Raw genomic sequence first — 17,050 nt, 5'->3', positions numbered from 1 at the left:
AGCTGTGCCAGGAATGGGCACTGTTTGGGGAAAGCAACCCAAGGTTGTCTGGATCTCCTCAACCCAAGGTTTTAGCACACATCCAGACATGTGACAAATCCTCTGCAAACATCAGGTCTGGACCTATGGGCTGGGATGCTCATGACTCTACCAGGTTGGTGCTTTATTTCATGAAAGTTTGGGAGCAAGTAGAGTTGATTCCAGGATAGAAGGCGAAAGAAGCAAGAACATCCAACCCCTAAAGAGGACATAATGCAGTTCAGTGCCCTTGCAGAGTTCCCCATGGTCAGACCGCAGGGACATTCCCTGAGCTCAGCAAGACACTGACTTTGGGAGTCCTATAAAGGGAAAGGGCAACTCTGCAAAACTGGAAGTGAAATTGCTTCAAAGAAGGGCAATTCTTAAATGGCAGGGGAAAAGTAATGCAATCCTGGTAAATGCGGGAACAGGATACTTGAGTCAGCTGAGAAAGCCCAAAATATTATTGCAAAGAAGAATTATATTTTTATTAGTTCACTGTCAGAAATAAGTAAACAGAAAACAAATGAAATCACTTTACAGAAAGCACATTCATTACTTAAAAGTAGCACCTTAGTGATTGGCACTGTCCGGTCATATCCACCAGTCAGGTTCACTCATGCTGATGAGTAAGCAATTCTTGATTGTTTTCTTTGCAACTCTGTGTTTTCTTGCATGGCTATTAAAAAGCAGCTGGCAATTTTGACAATTTTGTTTGCTTGGCCGTACTATACTTGTTCTCCCTCTTGGATCCTAAGACCTTTTTACTTTCCAGATACTTACAATGTCTCTGGGTCACTCTCCGATGTCTTACAGGTAGATGGAGGTGGGGACTGCCAGGGTAGCTGAAGCTGAATTTCAATTTCAGTTATTTTTTTAGTCCTTTCTAAATTCAGGCATCCAACCGCCTCCCCCCCAAAAAAACCCACCACCAACAACAAAAATAAAACAACTGAACTTGCTTAGAAGTGCAGGTGGTCCTGAATTGCTTTAGCAACACCACCTCAAGGAAATCTTCATGGACACAGGAACTAACATCTCGGTCACCAGAACCTTTTCAAATGGATTCATGTCTCCGTGCTTCTGTTTAACTGTTTCTGTGTTCCCATCCATCACAAACATATTATTGGTGCTGGCATCAGAACACTGTGTTCTCACTGGTTGTCATAAAACTGATGCATTTGTAGTCTTGTTTGAAAAGTTGTCAGTATAAATAACACATAAATTCACATTTTGCATCATAGGGCCTATTCCTTACAGATCAGGTCCTGAGAGTATGAAACATACAATACATCTTGACACAGAAGTGTTCAATAACAATAAATTAATAAATACATAAATTACTTAAATATTTAAATAGCATTAAGGTCAGTGGCAACCTGCTAGCTAGAAAATCTATAAATAAAGTAGCTAATTGCTTCAGTGGGCATTTGGCATTTCAATGTAAAACTACTACAAAGACATTATAATGAACCTTTGCAAAAAGCAAATTAGGTAGAAAATAACTTTTGGGGCTTATTCCATTGTCTCTTTAAAAACTTCTGCATAATATCTTCCACTTTTCCTCCAAGGTTTCATCCTGGGATTGGAACCTGAAAAAGAATACCAACAGTCTATGTGAATTAGAAATGTGGCAGCAAACCCTTCTTACTTCGCACAACATATTATTGGGGCAATGGGGTTTTAGGGATTCCATGTTAGAAGGGCCCAGCCTGCCCTTATGTGGTCTAGGATATGACTGCTTTCAGTGTCCCCCCAGGGTGCCTAGGAGAAGGTTCTAAGTCCTGAAAAGAGCTTGCAAGCCCCCAGGGTGCCTAGGAGAAGGTTCTAAGTCCTGAAAACAGCTTGCAAGCCATTTTTGCTGACCCTTAGAGCAACAGGACCTATGTATGTTTTCTTTACTGCAGTATCTCTGTACCCAGCACAGTGCCTGGAACAATATGGGCATCAAATAAATATCTGTTAATGAACAAATACATGTTTCTGACTCTAGTGACTATGTGCCGGGCACCCTGTCTCCCCTTTCTTCTCCTGCACTGCCCCCCACCAAAGCCCTGCACCTGGGTCCACTGAGTGTTCAGGTATGGGCTGGGCTTTGTGGGCCTGCTCACCTAACTGCAGGACACGGATGCCCAGTTGCTCCAGGATGAGCTATAGTAGCGGTCTCTGGCTTGCACGCGGATCTTGGCATCCTTGTGGCACACGACCTTGGCTGAGGTCTTGTCCACGGAGAGTCTATCTTTCTGCAAAGGAGAGGGATGTCTTTGGCAATGCAGTCACAAGATGGGCTGGGCCTATTTTTGCAACGCTTGGTCTCTCAAAACAAGTACACCTGGGTTCAAGGGCTTCACAGTTGCAATAAACAGTGGAGTTGTATAGAACTTGCGCCACCTACTGATAGAAGCTCTAAATACATTTTCTACCTCAGCCCAGAGGGAGGAATGGTTCCGTCCAGCTCACATCTTTTTAGCACAGCTACCTTGCCTGAAGGCCCAATGCACACTCAGTCTGTACTGGGCAATGGTGGGACTAGGGCAGATTTGCTATAGCTGCCCCCTGGATATTCCTAAATACTATATCCTGATCCTTTTATCAGAAAACGTGCTGAAATCCAGGCATTGTTTACTTTTATTTGTGTAATCACAGGAAAATGCTTTAGGCTCTGTGTCTGAGTTTCGTCATTTATAAAAGAGGGATAATAATCATTCCTACCTCAAGATGTGTAAAAGTTAAAGGTAATCATCATGTAAAACTCTTAGTGAAGACTTTCATCAGGTAGAAAGTATTCGGTAGATATTATCTATTAATGATATAAATCTTATGTAGGGAAGATACATATGAAGTTTTTAAATAATATTTAGGTAAATTCACCCAGAATAGCCCTTCCCTCCTACAAAACATAATGCTCAGGGAGTGACTAAATGACTGAATTCCTTCTAAATGCTAAATACTATCCTGAATAAGGCCTTTATCCAGTGATTTCTAAAACTGGGGTTGAAGCAGTGTTGGGCTTTATAAAAGTGAATCTTGGACCTGGGAATTATGATGCCAAGGCAAGAAGTTTGAAAGCCATTGTCATAGCCTGTGTGAACGCTAACATTCTGTTCAATAAGATAATTTCACCATATGTGGAACAGCTGGGAATTATCCATTTTGGGTGAGACATAGCATGAATGTTCTATCATTCATTACACTTGCTAAATTCAAGCAATAATTTTAGGCGCCTGGAGCCCAGATTTCCTATATGGGGATCAATTCTGAGTGCAAGAATTAATGACGAACCATATTGGAGGCAATAGTAGCGTGGTTCGGTGCAGGCCATTTGCGTCCCCTAGACTGAATTCCGTGGTTCTGATCCTTCCTCTTTCCTAGCTGAGTAACTTTGAGCAAGTCATTTAACCTCTCTGAGCTTCCATGACTCCACGAGTGAAGTGGTGATAATACTGCCTGGCTTTGCGGGGTTACCTTAAGGATTCAGTGAGATATGCATGTGAAACCCTCAGCGCAGTCTCAGGCACTTAGAAAGTGCTAGATAAATGTTAGTTACTGGTATCCTCATCCCCTGGATGTGCATAAAACTGAATACACGGAGCCTGGATCACATCTTACCTTTTCTCTGTTGTTCTTGCCCTGGACCTGTACGCCAAATGTTAAGGAGAAGTAGGAATGTGGGGTGCTCCAGGTGTCAGGGTATTCCCAGCTCACTTCCACATGCCGAGAATTTTTTAATGGCTTCAGTTGCAGGTTCTTGGGCGGGTCCGGTTTGACTGTGGAAGAATCCAAAGAAACACCCTTTATTTTCCTAATGGGGCTTTTTGGTGTATGGTGTATGGTGTTTGGCTTCTGAACCGACTTTCACCTTTGACCAGTTGTGAGTCCATAGGTAGTTACTTCACTTCTCTGGGCACCTGTTGGCAAACATGAGGCACCCCTGCTGCTGGTGCCTGTGGAAGGTGGCCACAGCCTCTGTGGCTGACCCCTAGAGAGGCTCAGAATCCTTCTCACCACTGCACAATCAGATGAGCCATAGCAGTGGAACCACCTCTGCATAGTGCTCAGAAGAAATTTTGTAGAGACAAGACTCATATCTGGGCTACGTGGTGAAGGACCACCCTCTCTGTGGTCAATATGCCTCTTTGCACTGAACTTGGAGCTGAGTGGAGCCCCTTGCTGGGGATGAGATGAGAGAATTTCCACTTAGTGCTCTTTTCGTTGTCTTTTCATGGCAGCTGGCACTGACTCGTCTTGCAGCAGTTATCAAATTGTCTCTATGCTCATTCATTCATTCAATAAATGATGACTGAGCACCCGTCACATGCCAGTCACTAACTAGACTGTGCACAGAGGATATAGTAGCGAGTATCATGGAAGACTCTAGACCCTTGTCTAGACAAGGGCAGAGGAGACATTCTATGGGATGTCCAAATCCCAAAGACCATGGTTCCTGGTAGATGCTTTTCAAATATTCTTCTATTATTAACATAACTGACATTTTTCTTTTTTCCTTTAGAACTCAGCTAAATGTCACCTCCAAGAGACCTTCCCTGGCCATCCTATGTAAATGCAAACCTTTCCCTACCCACCAAGGGCAGTCTCTCCACAAATGCTAGAGCGAGTTCTGTGGTTTTATACATTTTACTTCATGATGAAAATTCAGTGGATAAATGGCAAAGGAAATGACAAATGGCAAAATCTCCATCTGCAAATTAAAAAAAAATCGATGTTCATTTCGGAGGGTCTTATATTCCAATAAAGAAGACTCTTTTCCAGTGCTGGAGAAAGATTGGTTGGGAATAACCACAATTAGTATGGAAGCCTGGTATGGTATGGTATACTTGAGGGGCTCCTCCTAGGTTCCCTGTGGAAGCTTCCTGGACAGCAGAATAGCAGAATACAAGTATAGCCAAGAGTCTACTTATTCTTTCCTTTTTTTATGTGTATTTATTTATTTAGTGTGTGTGTGTGTGTGTGTGTGTGTGTGTGTGAGAGAGAGAGAGAGAGAGGAGAGAGAGAGAGGAGAGAGAAAGGAGAGAGAGAATCCCAAGCAGGCTCCACACTGTCAGCAGGGAGCCAGATGCAGGGCTCGAACTCATGAACTGTGAGATCATGACCTGAGCCGAAATCAATAGTCGGTTGCTTAACTGACTGAGCCACCCAGGTGCCCCAAGAGCCTACTTTTTTCTAGTGGGGCAGGACTGGGTCTGAATTGTTATCTGTGAGATCTGGGGCAACTTATTTAACCTGTGTAAGACTCAATTTTCTCTTCCTTAAAATGCAGACAATAGTATCTACATTGTACACTTTGGGGGGGGGGTTAGAATAAAAGAGATAATGCATGTAAACCCTTACCTCAGTGCATGGGGCATTGTGCACATGTGACAAATGGCATTTATATCCTTAGTAAGTACATATAATCAAGCAAACTCACTGATGTCCCTGATGAAGAAGCTGCTGGTGTAGTTTTCGTACTTGAGCTTGTGAATAGCGTCCACCACGACTTCAATGGGTAGGCTCTCCTCGGCAGCCGGGCAGGCACTGCCTTCCTGACACTCCACTGTGTACTTCTTATAATCCCTGTTGTCCACTCTGACCTTCTCTGCTGAGAGTGTCGCTGCTCCACAAGTCACCCCTTGGGGGTCAGAGGAGCTGAAGTCAAAGACAGACATTACCCTGTGTCACACAATTGTGGGTGAGTTTCTAGGGGCTGGAGCCAGGCAGCTGTTTGAGGACACAATTTCTCCAACTGGTTTGATTTCTCCTAAGGGGGTAAGAATCTGCCCTCCCCATGAGAACAAGCTTTGCTTCAAGAGGTGGTACAAATATTTAGAGACAGCTCTGCATTTACATGCCTCTGGCCTAAATGAATCCAGAAATTTCTAGATCCAGAGCCCTGGGTTAAATCTCCTTATTAGAATTTTAAATTCGTTTTTCTCATTCTAATTACACAATCAACACATGCTAATGATAAAAAATTAAAAAGATAAAAATGTGTATAAATGAAACGTGTGTGCCTCTTTCAACCATAATCTCACTCCCCAAATAGAAATACTATTCATAGCTTGTGTCCCTCCAGACCTTAGTCTATGAATATTCAGACCAATCATATATCCATATGTATATATGCATTCACACATATTTTGTCTATATACACAGACAATGCTTTTATTTTCCATTAAATAGGATCCTACTATACATATATATATGGTTTGTAACCATCTCTTCCCCCTCTGAACATATGGAGAGCGCTCCATGACAGACCACACAGACTGGGTTATCCATTTTGATGAATGCACGTTAAGCTGGGGGATAATGTACCACGCTTTATTTAGCTTTTCCCCTGCTGATTACCAAAAACATTACAATGAACACTGGCTTCCATGTCTCTGTGCCCTTGTATAAGCATCGTTTTAGTATGGATTTTCATCTTAAAGATGGAAAAGGAAGACTCCAGAGGTTAATTTGCTCAGTTAATCACCTGGGGTTTGCTCTGTTACCCTGCCTTGTTCAGGAACCTAGATGGTGAGTGAGGGAAGTCACACAGACCGGCTAACATAGGTTCGGTATCCATGGAAACTGGTTTCTTAGGGGAAGTCCAAGTGTATTGGACAAACAATGAACTTCAGATTAGTGACGTCAGCAGAGGGAAAAGGAGTTGAAATGGCCCTGAGAAAATTTCTGGAGGCCTCAGAGTTTTGGAGTCGGCTTCAGGGCTTTCAAGATCTGTGTCCGAGAGCTTTTGTTTCTCTTTTCATCTCAGGGTGCAATTTTGGCAAGTCATTTGCAGCTTCGATTTCCCCTTTTATGCCTCCCCATGGTGCCATGAGCCTTAATGAAGCATTGCCAGGCAATCTGGATGAGTGGGTTCAAACACAGCAGAGGCTATTCTCAGGCCCCAATAATGTCCTGTTCTAACCTACACATTTGTTCAGGTGATTAGCTTAAATCTCCATGTTCTTTTCCCAATTTAGGCAAGAGGGGGTGTTGAAAAAAATACAGGTTTGACTGTGTTTTCTCACTTATCATTAACTGATAGGCCATTGCTAGGTTGCCCTTATTTTCTTAATGCAATAGTTGTCACAAAATGCTAAGAGATCAGAGTGGTTTCACTTACCCTCTGCTGCTTTTGACAGTGAATTTCAAATCGGTACTGATTGCCGTCAGCCACCAGCAGGTGAAACGTCCAGAATAATTCTTTGCCTCACATTTTAGAAAGATCTTATTTTTGGATTCTGGATTTGAAAACAACAAAAATTCAATATTTAGAAGTTTTCTTTCAGGTAGATCTTAATTGTGATGAACCACAGGCCACCAAGCGGTACAAGAGTGAAGATCTTCCATTTATTTCCTTGGAAAATGATGCTGCTTCCCTGACAGGCAGTTCAGCGAGGACCGGGAATGTGTCAGTAGGATGCTGATTCTGCAGAGTATACGTTGCACCCGATATATCAGAGGGAGGGATTAAATTTGGCAAGGCTGCCATCCCAGAGCTGAGTTATGAACTATACACATTGGTTAATTTCCATTAACCATTTAAAAAGAACTTCAGGAAAACCAACCAGATTCACCACGAAAATCTCTGAACATGAGATTTGGATGGTTGATCACTCAAAGTGTCTAAGAAAGCAAAGAAAAACACAGGTGCTGGGTGGTTTCAGCAAGGGATTTACATTAAAATTTTTTTTTTTAAATTTTTTATGGGGCAAAAGAGAAAGCACCATCTGAGGGAATGGGATTACCTTTCTGTTCCCTTAAGATATCAGTGGACCAAATTCCATCTTCCTTTTTGTGTATCAGGAGGAACAAATGGCTCAGAACCTCGCCTCCTTTATGACAGGTATACTGGCCAGCATCTGCAAATTCTTTGACTTGGATGGTCAGAGTTTTACCAGAGCCTAGGACTTCACTGCTCTGGTCAGAGGTCCAGGTGATGTCATCTTCTTCAGGAGTATTGCAGGTGAGGACCACCATTTCTCCGGGGGCATCAGGGTGCCAGTCCAACTCTACAACATAAACTGGAGAGCACAGGGAGTAGAGAACAGGACTGTGAGCAACGTGAACTTGGGACTGGGTTTTATGAACCACCTGAGCATTTGCACTGCAGAAAAGCACAGCCTTGCTTGTAACAGCAAATACTTGCTGAGATGATCTCAGGTCACTGGGCCCTACTTGGGCTCAAGGTCGTGAAGAGACAACAAAGAGTAGTTTAATTTTTATTTATTTTGAGAGAGAGAGAGAGAGAGAGAGGATGAATGGGGGAGGGGCAGAGAGAGACAGAGAGAGACAGAGATTGAATCCCAAGCCTGCCAGTGCAGAGCCCAACGCGGGGCTCAAACTCACCAACTGTGAGATCATGACCTGAGCTGAAATCATGAGTCGGACCCTTAACCAACTGAGCCACCCAGGCGCCCTAAGACAAGCAAAGAGTTTTACAGCTGCCATCCTACTGACGGGCTGTCTTCAATAATTAACTTCTGATTAGCTGGCAGATGGGGAAGGCCTTGATACACCAAAAATGCAAAGAGCACAAAACTCTTTACCAAAGACCTGGTGGAGATAAGAACCTTCCAGCACAACTTTGGTTTCATAGGGAATAAGGCAGGGCACAGAAATGTCAAGAAAGACTGACCAGCACTGAAATCCTGTCCCCACGAATTGGCTAAGGGATTTGGAACGAGGTACTTAATCACCATGAGCCTCAGTTTCCTCAACTGTGAAATGACAATAATAACATCTATGTCGTAGGTTTGGCTATGAGGATTAAATAAAAAACAAACATATAAAGCACTTAGCGCTGTGCCTACCACAGTAAACTCAGTGTTGGTTATTGTTATTCAGAGACCAAAGGGTCAGATGAGTGCACAGAGAAACTGTCCTACAATTTTCCAAGGGCATTTAAGGATTTAGTCCCTACTGTGCAAAACTCACCAACAGAGATTTTCATTCCACTTTTTAAAACAATTTTACACCCTTATGAAGCAGTTCAGTAGATCCTGGTCTTCCCATTTCATGCCGAAACCAAGAGACCAAGCAAGGTTACATCAAGTTAGAAACACAAGAGCTGTAGCTCAGGCCTTCTATCTCGTTGACTTTGCACTGGATCTCAAATATGAGTATCCAAACTGGCACCTGAGGAATGGCTTAGTAGAGTATTTCAATGAGTGTGCCACATCACAGCTTCATTCATTCACTCATGCATCACTTATTCATTAACTAGAATCATTCAATGCACTGGTTCCCCAAACCTGATCATTCAGCCACCATTATCAGCAGCAGCACCGAGGAAACTGATAGATATCCAAATTCAGAGTTACCAAACTAGCCACTTTGGGATGGGCCTGGTGGTCTGTTATGCTCTCCAGATGATTTTGATGCCCTCTCTAATTGGAGAGCCACACAGGTGAAGAGCCTGGATTTTGGAGTCACATAGGTCTGAGTTTAGATTCAGCTCTGTATCTTATACTTGCCTGTGGCCTCAGGCGAGACATTCAATTACTCTAAGCTTGGGTGTCATCGTTTTTAAAATGAGCAAAATATTAGTGTTTGCTTCGGCAGGTTGAGACATGGATTATATAAGCCAATTCATACAACAGCTTAACGTAGTGCCCTTAAATGCTCTATAAATGGTGACTTTTATGGTTGGCGTCCAAATGTAAAGTATTGTGGGATATAAAGTTCTCATTTTAGATCCGAGGGATTTTTAACTACTGAATCGGTAACAAAACAAGAGGTAAAAAGTATTTGGGACCCAACTCTTTGGAAATGATTACCTATGCTGAAATAAAACCGTGTCTCACCTTCGGCTTTCTCTAGTTTTTCTTTGTTCTGCTGGAAATTGAACCACAGCAAGGCTATTTTTCTGTCACAGCTAAAACTCAGAAGGCCTAGAAGACCCTTACCTAAGAACAGGGGAAAACAACCACAAAGGGGAGCCTAATGAAGAGCATCTGGAACCTTGTGCCTGGCTTTATCATCTCATCTGGTCTCCAAAGTCCTATGCCCTCTGTTTCTCACATGGACTTCCTGGAATTTCTGTGGTTTACCAAATTAGAAGTAACTTAAGGGTTTACTATTCGAGGGCCAAGTTTCCTGAGCTCACTAGCTATACGAGGATTGATAGGAATCTGACATACTCATCTAGCTCAGGCTTTTGCCTTTCCTCAAGGCAGGGTCTAAAACTCAAACCCTCCTCAGGCGGAGAGGAGATGACTGAATTCTTGTCTTCCCGAAAAGATTAAGAATAGAAGAATAGTCCCACATTCCTTTCGGGTACCCATTTTCCAGTGTGGTACTTTCCTATCGAAAGATTATTTCTGGTCATCAGCGGAAATGTCTTCACTTGTAACTTACGCCTATTTCCTCCTGTTCTCCAAGCACATAGGAAACCATTGCTCTATGTCCTTCTTGTAAGACCTTCTTCAAATACTTAAATGCACAGGCTTTGAAGTGAGACAGAATTGGAATCAAGTCCCTGTACTATCCTTACCAAGTATGTGAAATTGGGGAAGTTGCTTAATCTCTGTAGCCTCTATTTTCAACATCTCTAAAATGGGGTACAGACAGTCCCTATTTTATATGGATGTTGTGGGAATTAAACGAGAAACATTTGAGGTCTTTCAGGAACAACTAACAATCAGTTAATACATTACTTTGTGTGAGATAATAAAAGGATATAGTGAATTTCACTAAAACCTATTCCATTATTCTAGTAATTTTTATTGGTCATTGGGATTATAAACAGGTTCTTTTGAATCATCAGTGCCATCACTTTAAACAACCAAAACAATAGCAGCTAACATTGACTGTCACTGGACATTTGTTGTGCTGTCCCCTGAATTCACTGACATATTTAATCATCTGCATAATAGGCAACTCTTTGTGATCCCCAGGTCACAGTCGAGGAAACTCAGGCTTGGAGGTGACCCAGCTCAAGGTCACCTACCTGATAAGTGGCAGAATCAGCCTTTGAGCCCAAGTCAATGTGAGTCTAGTTAAGTGCATAGTCAGAGGTTAGTACTCTTGGTGCCAGCAGAGGGGGTGATATTGTGTGATGGAGCGGGGATGAGAGAACAGAGTTCTTATACTTTTCAAATCCTTCACTTTGGAATTTTAATTGAACGATACAGCCAGTTTTTCGTGATACTGGCAAAATCCATATATCTTTTCCCATCAGAGTCCACATAAAGCTCCTACTGTGGCATTTAATGTGAAGGCCAAACAACACAGACACCCTCAAAGGTGAAGGAAGGACAGACGGACCCACACTTTCCCAGGGATGGCACTCACTAGGAGGCCCCAAGGCTTGTTGCCCCTTCTAGTCTGAGGTCCCCACACCACCTGCCTGACAGTCCTGGCTTGGAATTCAGGGCCTCCCCAGAGAAGGAGAGGCTGGTTACCGTTTTTCTCCAGTTCCCATATGGCCATGAGGGGAGGTGCCAGCAAAACCAGGGAAAACCAGGAGATGACCAGCTGCTGAGGATGCATCTGCAGGAGGCGGAGAAACAGAGGAGAAGAAGGACAAAGAGAGAGAAGAGGAGGGAAAAGAGAAGAGACAATGTCAGCAGTTACTCAGTCATTTTGGAAACCATATTCATTCAATGTACCTTGGTTTTAATCTTGATTTTTCTCGTCAGATTCATACCACGCGAATTGCAGGAACCCTGTGGCAGTCTCTGAGTAAGAACATCTCCAAAGAGAGAACCACAGACTATCTGGAGCTGAAGGAGAACTGAGGCCAGCCATCTGATAGAATACTCTTTTTTTTTTTTAATATTTATTATTTGAGAGAGAGACAGAGAGACAGAGAGGAAGCAGGGGAGGGGCAGAGAGAGGGGGAGACACAGAATTGGAGGCTCTGAGCTGCCAGCACAGAGCCCAATGCGGGGCTCAAACCCACAGACCACGAGATCGTGACCTGAGCTGAAGTCAGCTGCCCAACCAACTGAGCCACCCAGGCGTCCCAGAATCCTCTCATTTTTAAGCTGAGAAACCTAAGGTGCAGAGAAGGAACATGACTTGTCTGGATCAACATTCAACCGTTATTTACTTACTATGTACTTTCTATGTAAAGGGCATAGAGCTAGAGTGGTTAGGAGAGAAAAAAAAAAAAAGGATTTTGGGCCTGGGTCCTGTCTTCTAGGAGCAAATACTTTCATTCAACAAATATTTATGATACAAGTTATGGCAACCACCTGGCGGCCAGGTTTAGTTTCTCTCCTCGTTTAGATTGTAACTGCTCCAAACTCAAAGGTTACTTCCTCTCACATAACGAAACAAGTGATTCTCAAACTTGAGCACACATCAGAGTAACCTGGAAGCCTTGCTAAAACACAGATGGCTGAGTTCCACCTACAGAGTGTCTGATTCAGCAGGTAGGGGTCAAGGGGGATGGAAGGAGGAGAGGGACCTCAGAATCTGCATTTCTTAAAAGTTTCCTGGTGAAGCTGATGTTGCTGGTCCAGGGATCACACTTTGAGAACTACCGGGTTAACCCATGTTTAGCGTCCACAGCTCTGAAAAGCAAGATGTTCTTTGGAAGAAGGCCATGAAATATTGATATATCCACTCTGAAAAGTGAAATGTATAATTTTGTGCTAAATATCAGCTACCATCTTAGAGTAAAACTCAATCTAGATTGGGATCCAGGGTTTATGCAAATCTTCAGGACGTGAAGATTGTACCCTACTTCTGAATTAGGTAGAGATGGTGATTATTGAATTTCATTCTGAAACACCTCCATCCATCTCAGAGAGTACCAATGTTCTGCAGGAACATGTTTTCAGAAACCACTGAATAAATCCTACAAATAATAAGACCCAAAATTTTTGGTCAGGGGCACCTGGGTGGCTCAGTCGGTTAAGCGTCCGACTTCGGCTCAGGTCATGATCTCATGGTTCATGGGTTCCAGCCTTTTATCAGGCTCTGTGCTGCCAGCTCAGAGCCTGGAGCCTGCTTCAGATTCTGTGTCTCCCTCTCTCTGCCCTTCCCCTGCTTGTGCTCTCTCTCTCTCTCTCTCTCTCTCAAAAATAAATAAAACATTAAAAAATTTTCAGCCAGATACTTTAAAAATGAACATCTTTTGGCTGGGGTTACTGAATATTGACAAATCACGGCTTTGTTAGAATTGCTGCTAATCCTAGGAGAACCTTGCCATGTGCTTTATTCAATCAGATTACAAAGGTTGAGAGTGGCAGATATGGGACTAGAAGTCAGGCCTTCCTGTACTGTCAGCACTTTGTCACTGCAGCATGGAGCTTTCACAGACATGCCCATTAATCATGTCCAAGTTATGACTGTAACAATGTACTAGTTGCCACAGGGTATCAGTTAGTACATTCACAGGCTTGGAGTCCAGCAGACGGGCTTGAATTCTGCTTCCTCCACTTATAGTTGTGTGATGTTGCCCAAATTATCTCTGAGCCTCAGTCTCCTCGTCTATAAAATGGACATTATACCCATTTCAGAGGGTTGTTGACAGAATGCAATGAGATGACATATCATATTATAGAAGGCAACCAATAACATGTTAGCTTGTACTTAGGTGAAGAGATAAAGGAAAAACGCGATATGTCTGTTTTGTATACAACAGCGGACAAAACCTTCCTGCTGGTTGTAGGGAAATGCCCTAGAGGTATTGTAATTACATAGGCCTGTAAAGCCCAGATGCCGGCACTCTGGGCAGGGAAATAACAGAGATTCCTGGCATCTCCTGGTGATTCTTTTGCACTATCTTAATGCTGGGATTTTCCCTTTGGCTATATTCCTGGCACTTCCTCTTGGGGCCTTAGATGTGTTTGAGAATTTCAGGTGAACTGCACTTCACGATCAAGGGAGCCTTGGTGATGATTCTAAGAAACAACTTGCATTTTAGTATCACCTACATTTTAAACCATGGAACACTGGCTGGATGGGGGGGGGGGGAAGTGGTGGTGGGTCACTCTCTTAATCCAACCCAGGGAAATCCAAAAAGGGGGCAGCATGTATTTGCCCTGTTGTTCTCCAGTTCAGCTGATATCAGAGAGCTATATTCCACAGCCCACATTTCCTTGGCATGTTACATTTGAGAGTCTTGAGGATTAAACATTTTTTTCCATGTAATTTTGTAGGTTTTCTAAATTCTTGAAATCTTTGTATAAGGAACACAGGGACCCCAGGTCCTGTGGTATGGTTATGCTCCCTAAAGCTAGTGCCAACATGGGCATGCCCAGGACACTTGGGTGGGCATCTCGTTTGCAAGCTTTATTTTGTTACTTTTTAATTTAGAAAGAATTATTATTGGGTGCCTGGGTGGCTCAGTCGGTTAAGCGTCTGACTTTGGCTTAGGTCATGATCTCACGGTTTGTGAGTTCGAGCCCCGTGTCAGGCTCTGTGCTGACAGCTCAGAGCCTGGAGCCTGCTTGGGACTCTGTGTGTCTCTCTCTCTGCCCCTCTGCTGCTAGCGTTCTGCCGTGCTCTCTCTCTCTCTCTCAAAAATAAACATTGAAAAAAATAAAAAATAAATAAATAATAAAAAGAATTATTATTTAAAAAATAAAAAGGCAAAATCACACAAAGCATGGGTAGCACCCCCAATTCTAGAGCCAGGCAGACCTGCATTGGCATCCCAGCCCTGCCACTTATTAGTTGTGTGACTCTAGGAAAGTCACTTGACTTATTTAAGTCTCACATTCAACCTGTAAAATGGGCATCCTACTGTGGTGAGGAGTTAATGAAATAATTCATGAAGGTATCCAGCAGGGTGCCCAAGGAAGTCAGGACTCCTGGCTGTTTGCTCTCCCTGAATCCCACTCATAGCACTTTTTCCTGTGATTGTGGTAATATAGTTCTCTATGTTTGTCTTCTCTGCCACACTGAGCTCTCTGAGGGCAGGGATCATGTCTTTCTGACTCCACACTGTACCTCCAGAGTCTAGCATAAACACTCTGGCCTCGAGGGATCTTATGAATTATTAGAGGAAAATGAATAAATGTACAGAAATCATCAGTTTTCAGATCCCAGTAAAATGAACCCCAAGAGGTTGTCCAAATTCTTTCCAATATCTTGAAGTTCCTTATCTGACGGAGTGGGCCATCAGCGGGGGTTTGGTAATCTCTTGGTTAAAATGATATTTTAACCTGATCGTTATTTTTTTTAACCTGAAAAACTGTTGCACACGATTTACCTGGGCAACCATAAGACACTAATAGAGTATAATCTTTTGTTTTCCTCCTCACAGATTTTAAAACCCTTCGGCAAATACTTTTAAACAATGCGGCTGCTTTTCATTTTTAAAGTAGCTCCGAAGTTAATCCAAAAAAATCTGGATAACCCGGCCTCCAGTCTGCTTGACTGTTCCAACTATCTATTAAGCCCAACACAAAGTTTGCTCTGCAACTTTCAATTATGAGGTGTAAGTATGAATTCAATTGTTTATTGAATTCATTATGGCTTAATGAACGAACAGCTTTAAAAAAGTTTACAGTCCTAACAGAGGCACACCTCACTTGATACAATTTAACTGGTGGGCATTAAAATTGAGGAACACTCTTTTATGTACACACTACTCTCAGACAAGACAAAACAAGCCCTTCTATCAAATGTGCATTCATTTGCAGACTGTCGTGTACAATTATTATTAGTTGACTTTTAAAATTAAGACCTGATACATCAGTCCCCAAAATACTGACTTTCCACTATTTTCCCTGCAGGTAAGTCACCAGGAATGCCTCCAGGAATCCACACTCCTTCCTGGTAGCTTGCCAGGGGTAGGGGTACCACTCAAACGGTGCTACCCCGGACAGCCTGCGGGCCTGTGGAAAGCTAGAAGGGGCCAAGGAAGTGCTTACCTTGCTTCTGGGCAGGCTGCAGAGTTTTCTGGGTCTGAAACTTGTCTCTTCTTCTTCTTCTTCTTCTTCTGCTGCTGCTGCTGTTGCTGCTGTTGTTGCTACTGGGGCTTATATACCCTACTCCTACCAAGCTTTCTGATGGAAACTTAAACTAGAAACTGACTTGTTCAAGTTGCAACACTGAAAACAACTCTCAAAACCTTCTGGGGGAATTTCAAGAAGTTCCTTTTTTTTTTTTTTTCCCCATGTGTATCAATAATGCTGAGGGAACACAAGCATCAAAATCCCAGGTAATGAACTAAGAGGAAGTGACTTTTGGGTGGGGAAAAAGGAAGGAGATGGGATGCTTACTTCTTTCTGTTGACATCAGGGTCAATGGGCTTAAAGCCTGCCTGCAGCAGGCAGCTTCCACAGACAGGAGAAGGAAGGCCAAGGAGAGTTCACACAGGAGGCCAGGTTCAGGTCAGAATCAAGCAATTGTAAGCCAGAGGGTCCAAAAGCAAACTCTATGATTCTTCTGAAGTCAATGAGAATGAGATGAAGGGCAAAGGACTTAGTATATTTGAGGTTCCCCTCTTCCACATTATTCCTTCAACATCTGGATTTCAGAAACATCCCATTACTACCCATTGTGGCTTCATGCACCACACACACACCTGTACATTTATACAGGCACAGCCATGGGAAGATGATAAAAATGTGTATTACTAGTAAGACTCAAAAATGGAGGGATACAGCTCATGCTCATAGGTAATTGCTCACAGACAGGTGGGGACAGAAAGTGAAATATCCACAGTCAGGGATATAGACAACCTATGCCAACCAACTCAAGGCACACACCGGACTATAACCTCACACTCCTATGCACACAAAACCATAGAGCCCTAGGAGCTCTATACAGATGCACAGAATTAACAGAATTAGCTAGAAATTCCTAGAGGAATTTAACATTGTTAAGAGGAGTGAAAGGTGAACACGGTGTTAGACACCCACAACCATTCTGCACAAGAGCAGCAACAGAAACACTAGCGGGAACACCAACACCAAGTACAAGCCCACAGATGCACGCCGATAGATACAGGCCGTACCCAGGGCCGCCGAGAGAGGGCGCTGCTGCGAGGCCGTGCCAGACCCGCGCCGGCGACCCGAGAGTTCACTCTCACCCGCGAGGTCTCCATTTCGGAGCACCGTCTCCAGTCCCCGCCGCCTGG

At 43.3% G+C, this 17,050-nt stretch overlaps 1 protein-coding gene across 1 annotated transcript; it reads right to left on the bottom strand.

The window, feature by feature from the left end:
- Positions 1–560: 560 nt before the first annotated feature.
- IL12B (interleukin 12B) lies at positions 561–16,818 on the bottom strand. The gene is made up of 8 exons (XM_042948018.1): positions 15,840–16,818; positions 11,412–11,499; positions 7,755–8,030; positions 7,130–7,247; positions 5,447–5,664; positions 3,628–3,785; positions 2,130–2,261; positions 561–1,610 (listed from the first exon to the last, which is right to left on the bottom strand). The coding sequence occupies exons 2-7, from the start codon at positions 11,497–11,499 to the stop codon at positions 2,130–2,132; spliced, it is 990 nt and encodes a 329-aa protein (XP_042803952.1). The 5' UTR covers positions 15,840–16,818; the 3' UTR covers positions 561–1,610.
- Positions 16,819–17,050: the final 232 nt, after the last annotated feature.

This window comes from Panthera leo, chromosome A1 (genome assembly GCF_018350215.1).
Source record: "Panthera leo isolate Ple1 chromosome A1, P.leo_Ple1_pat1.1, whole genome shotgun sequence".
NCBI classification, from domain to species: Eukaryota; Metazoa; Chordata; class Mammalia; order Carnivora; family Felidae; genus Panthera; species Panthera leo.
This window is presented reverse-complemented; position numbering and strand designations above follow the sequence as displayed.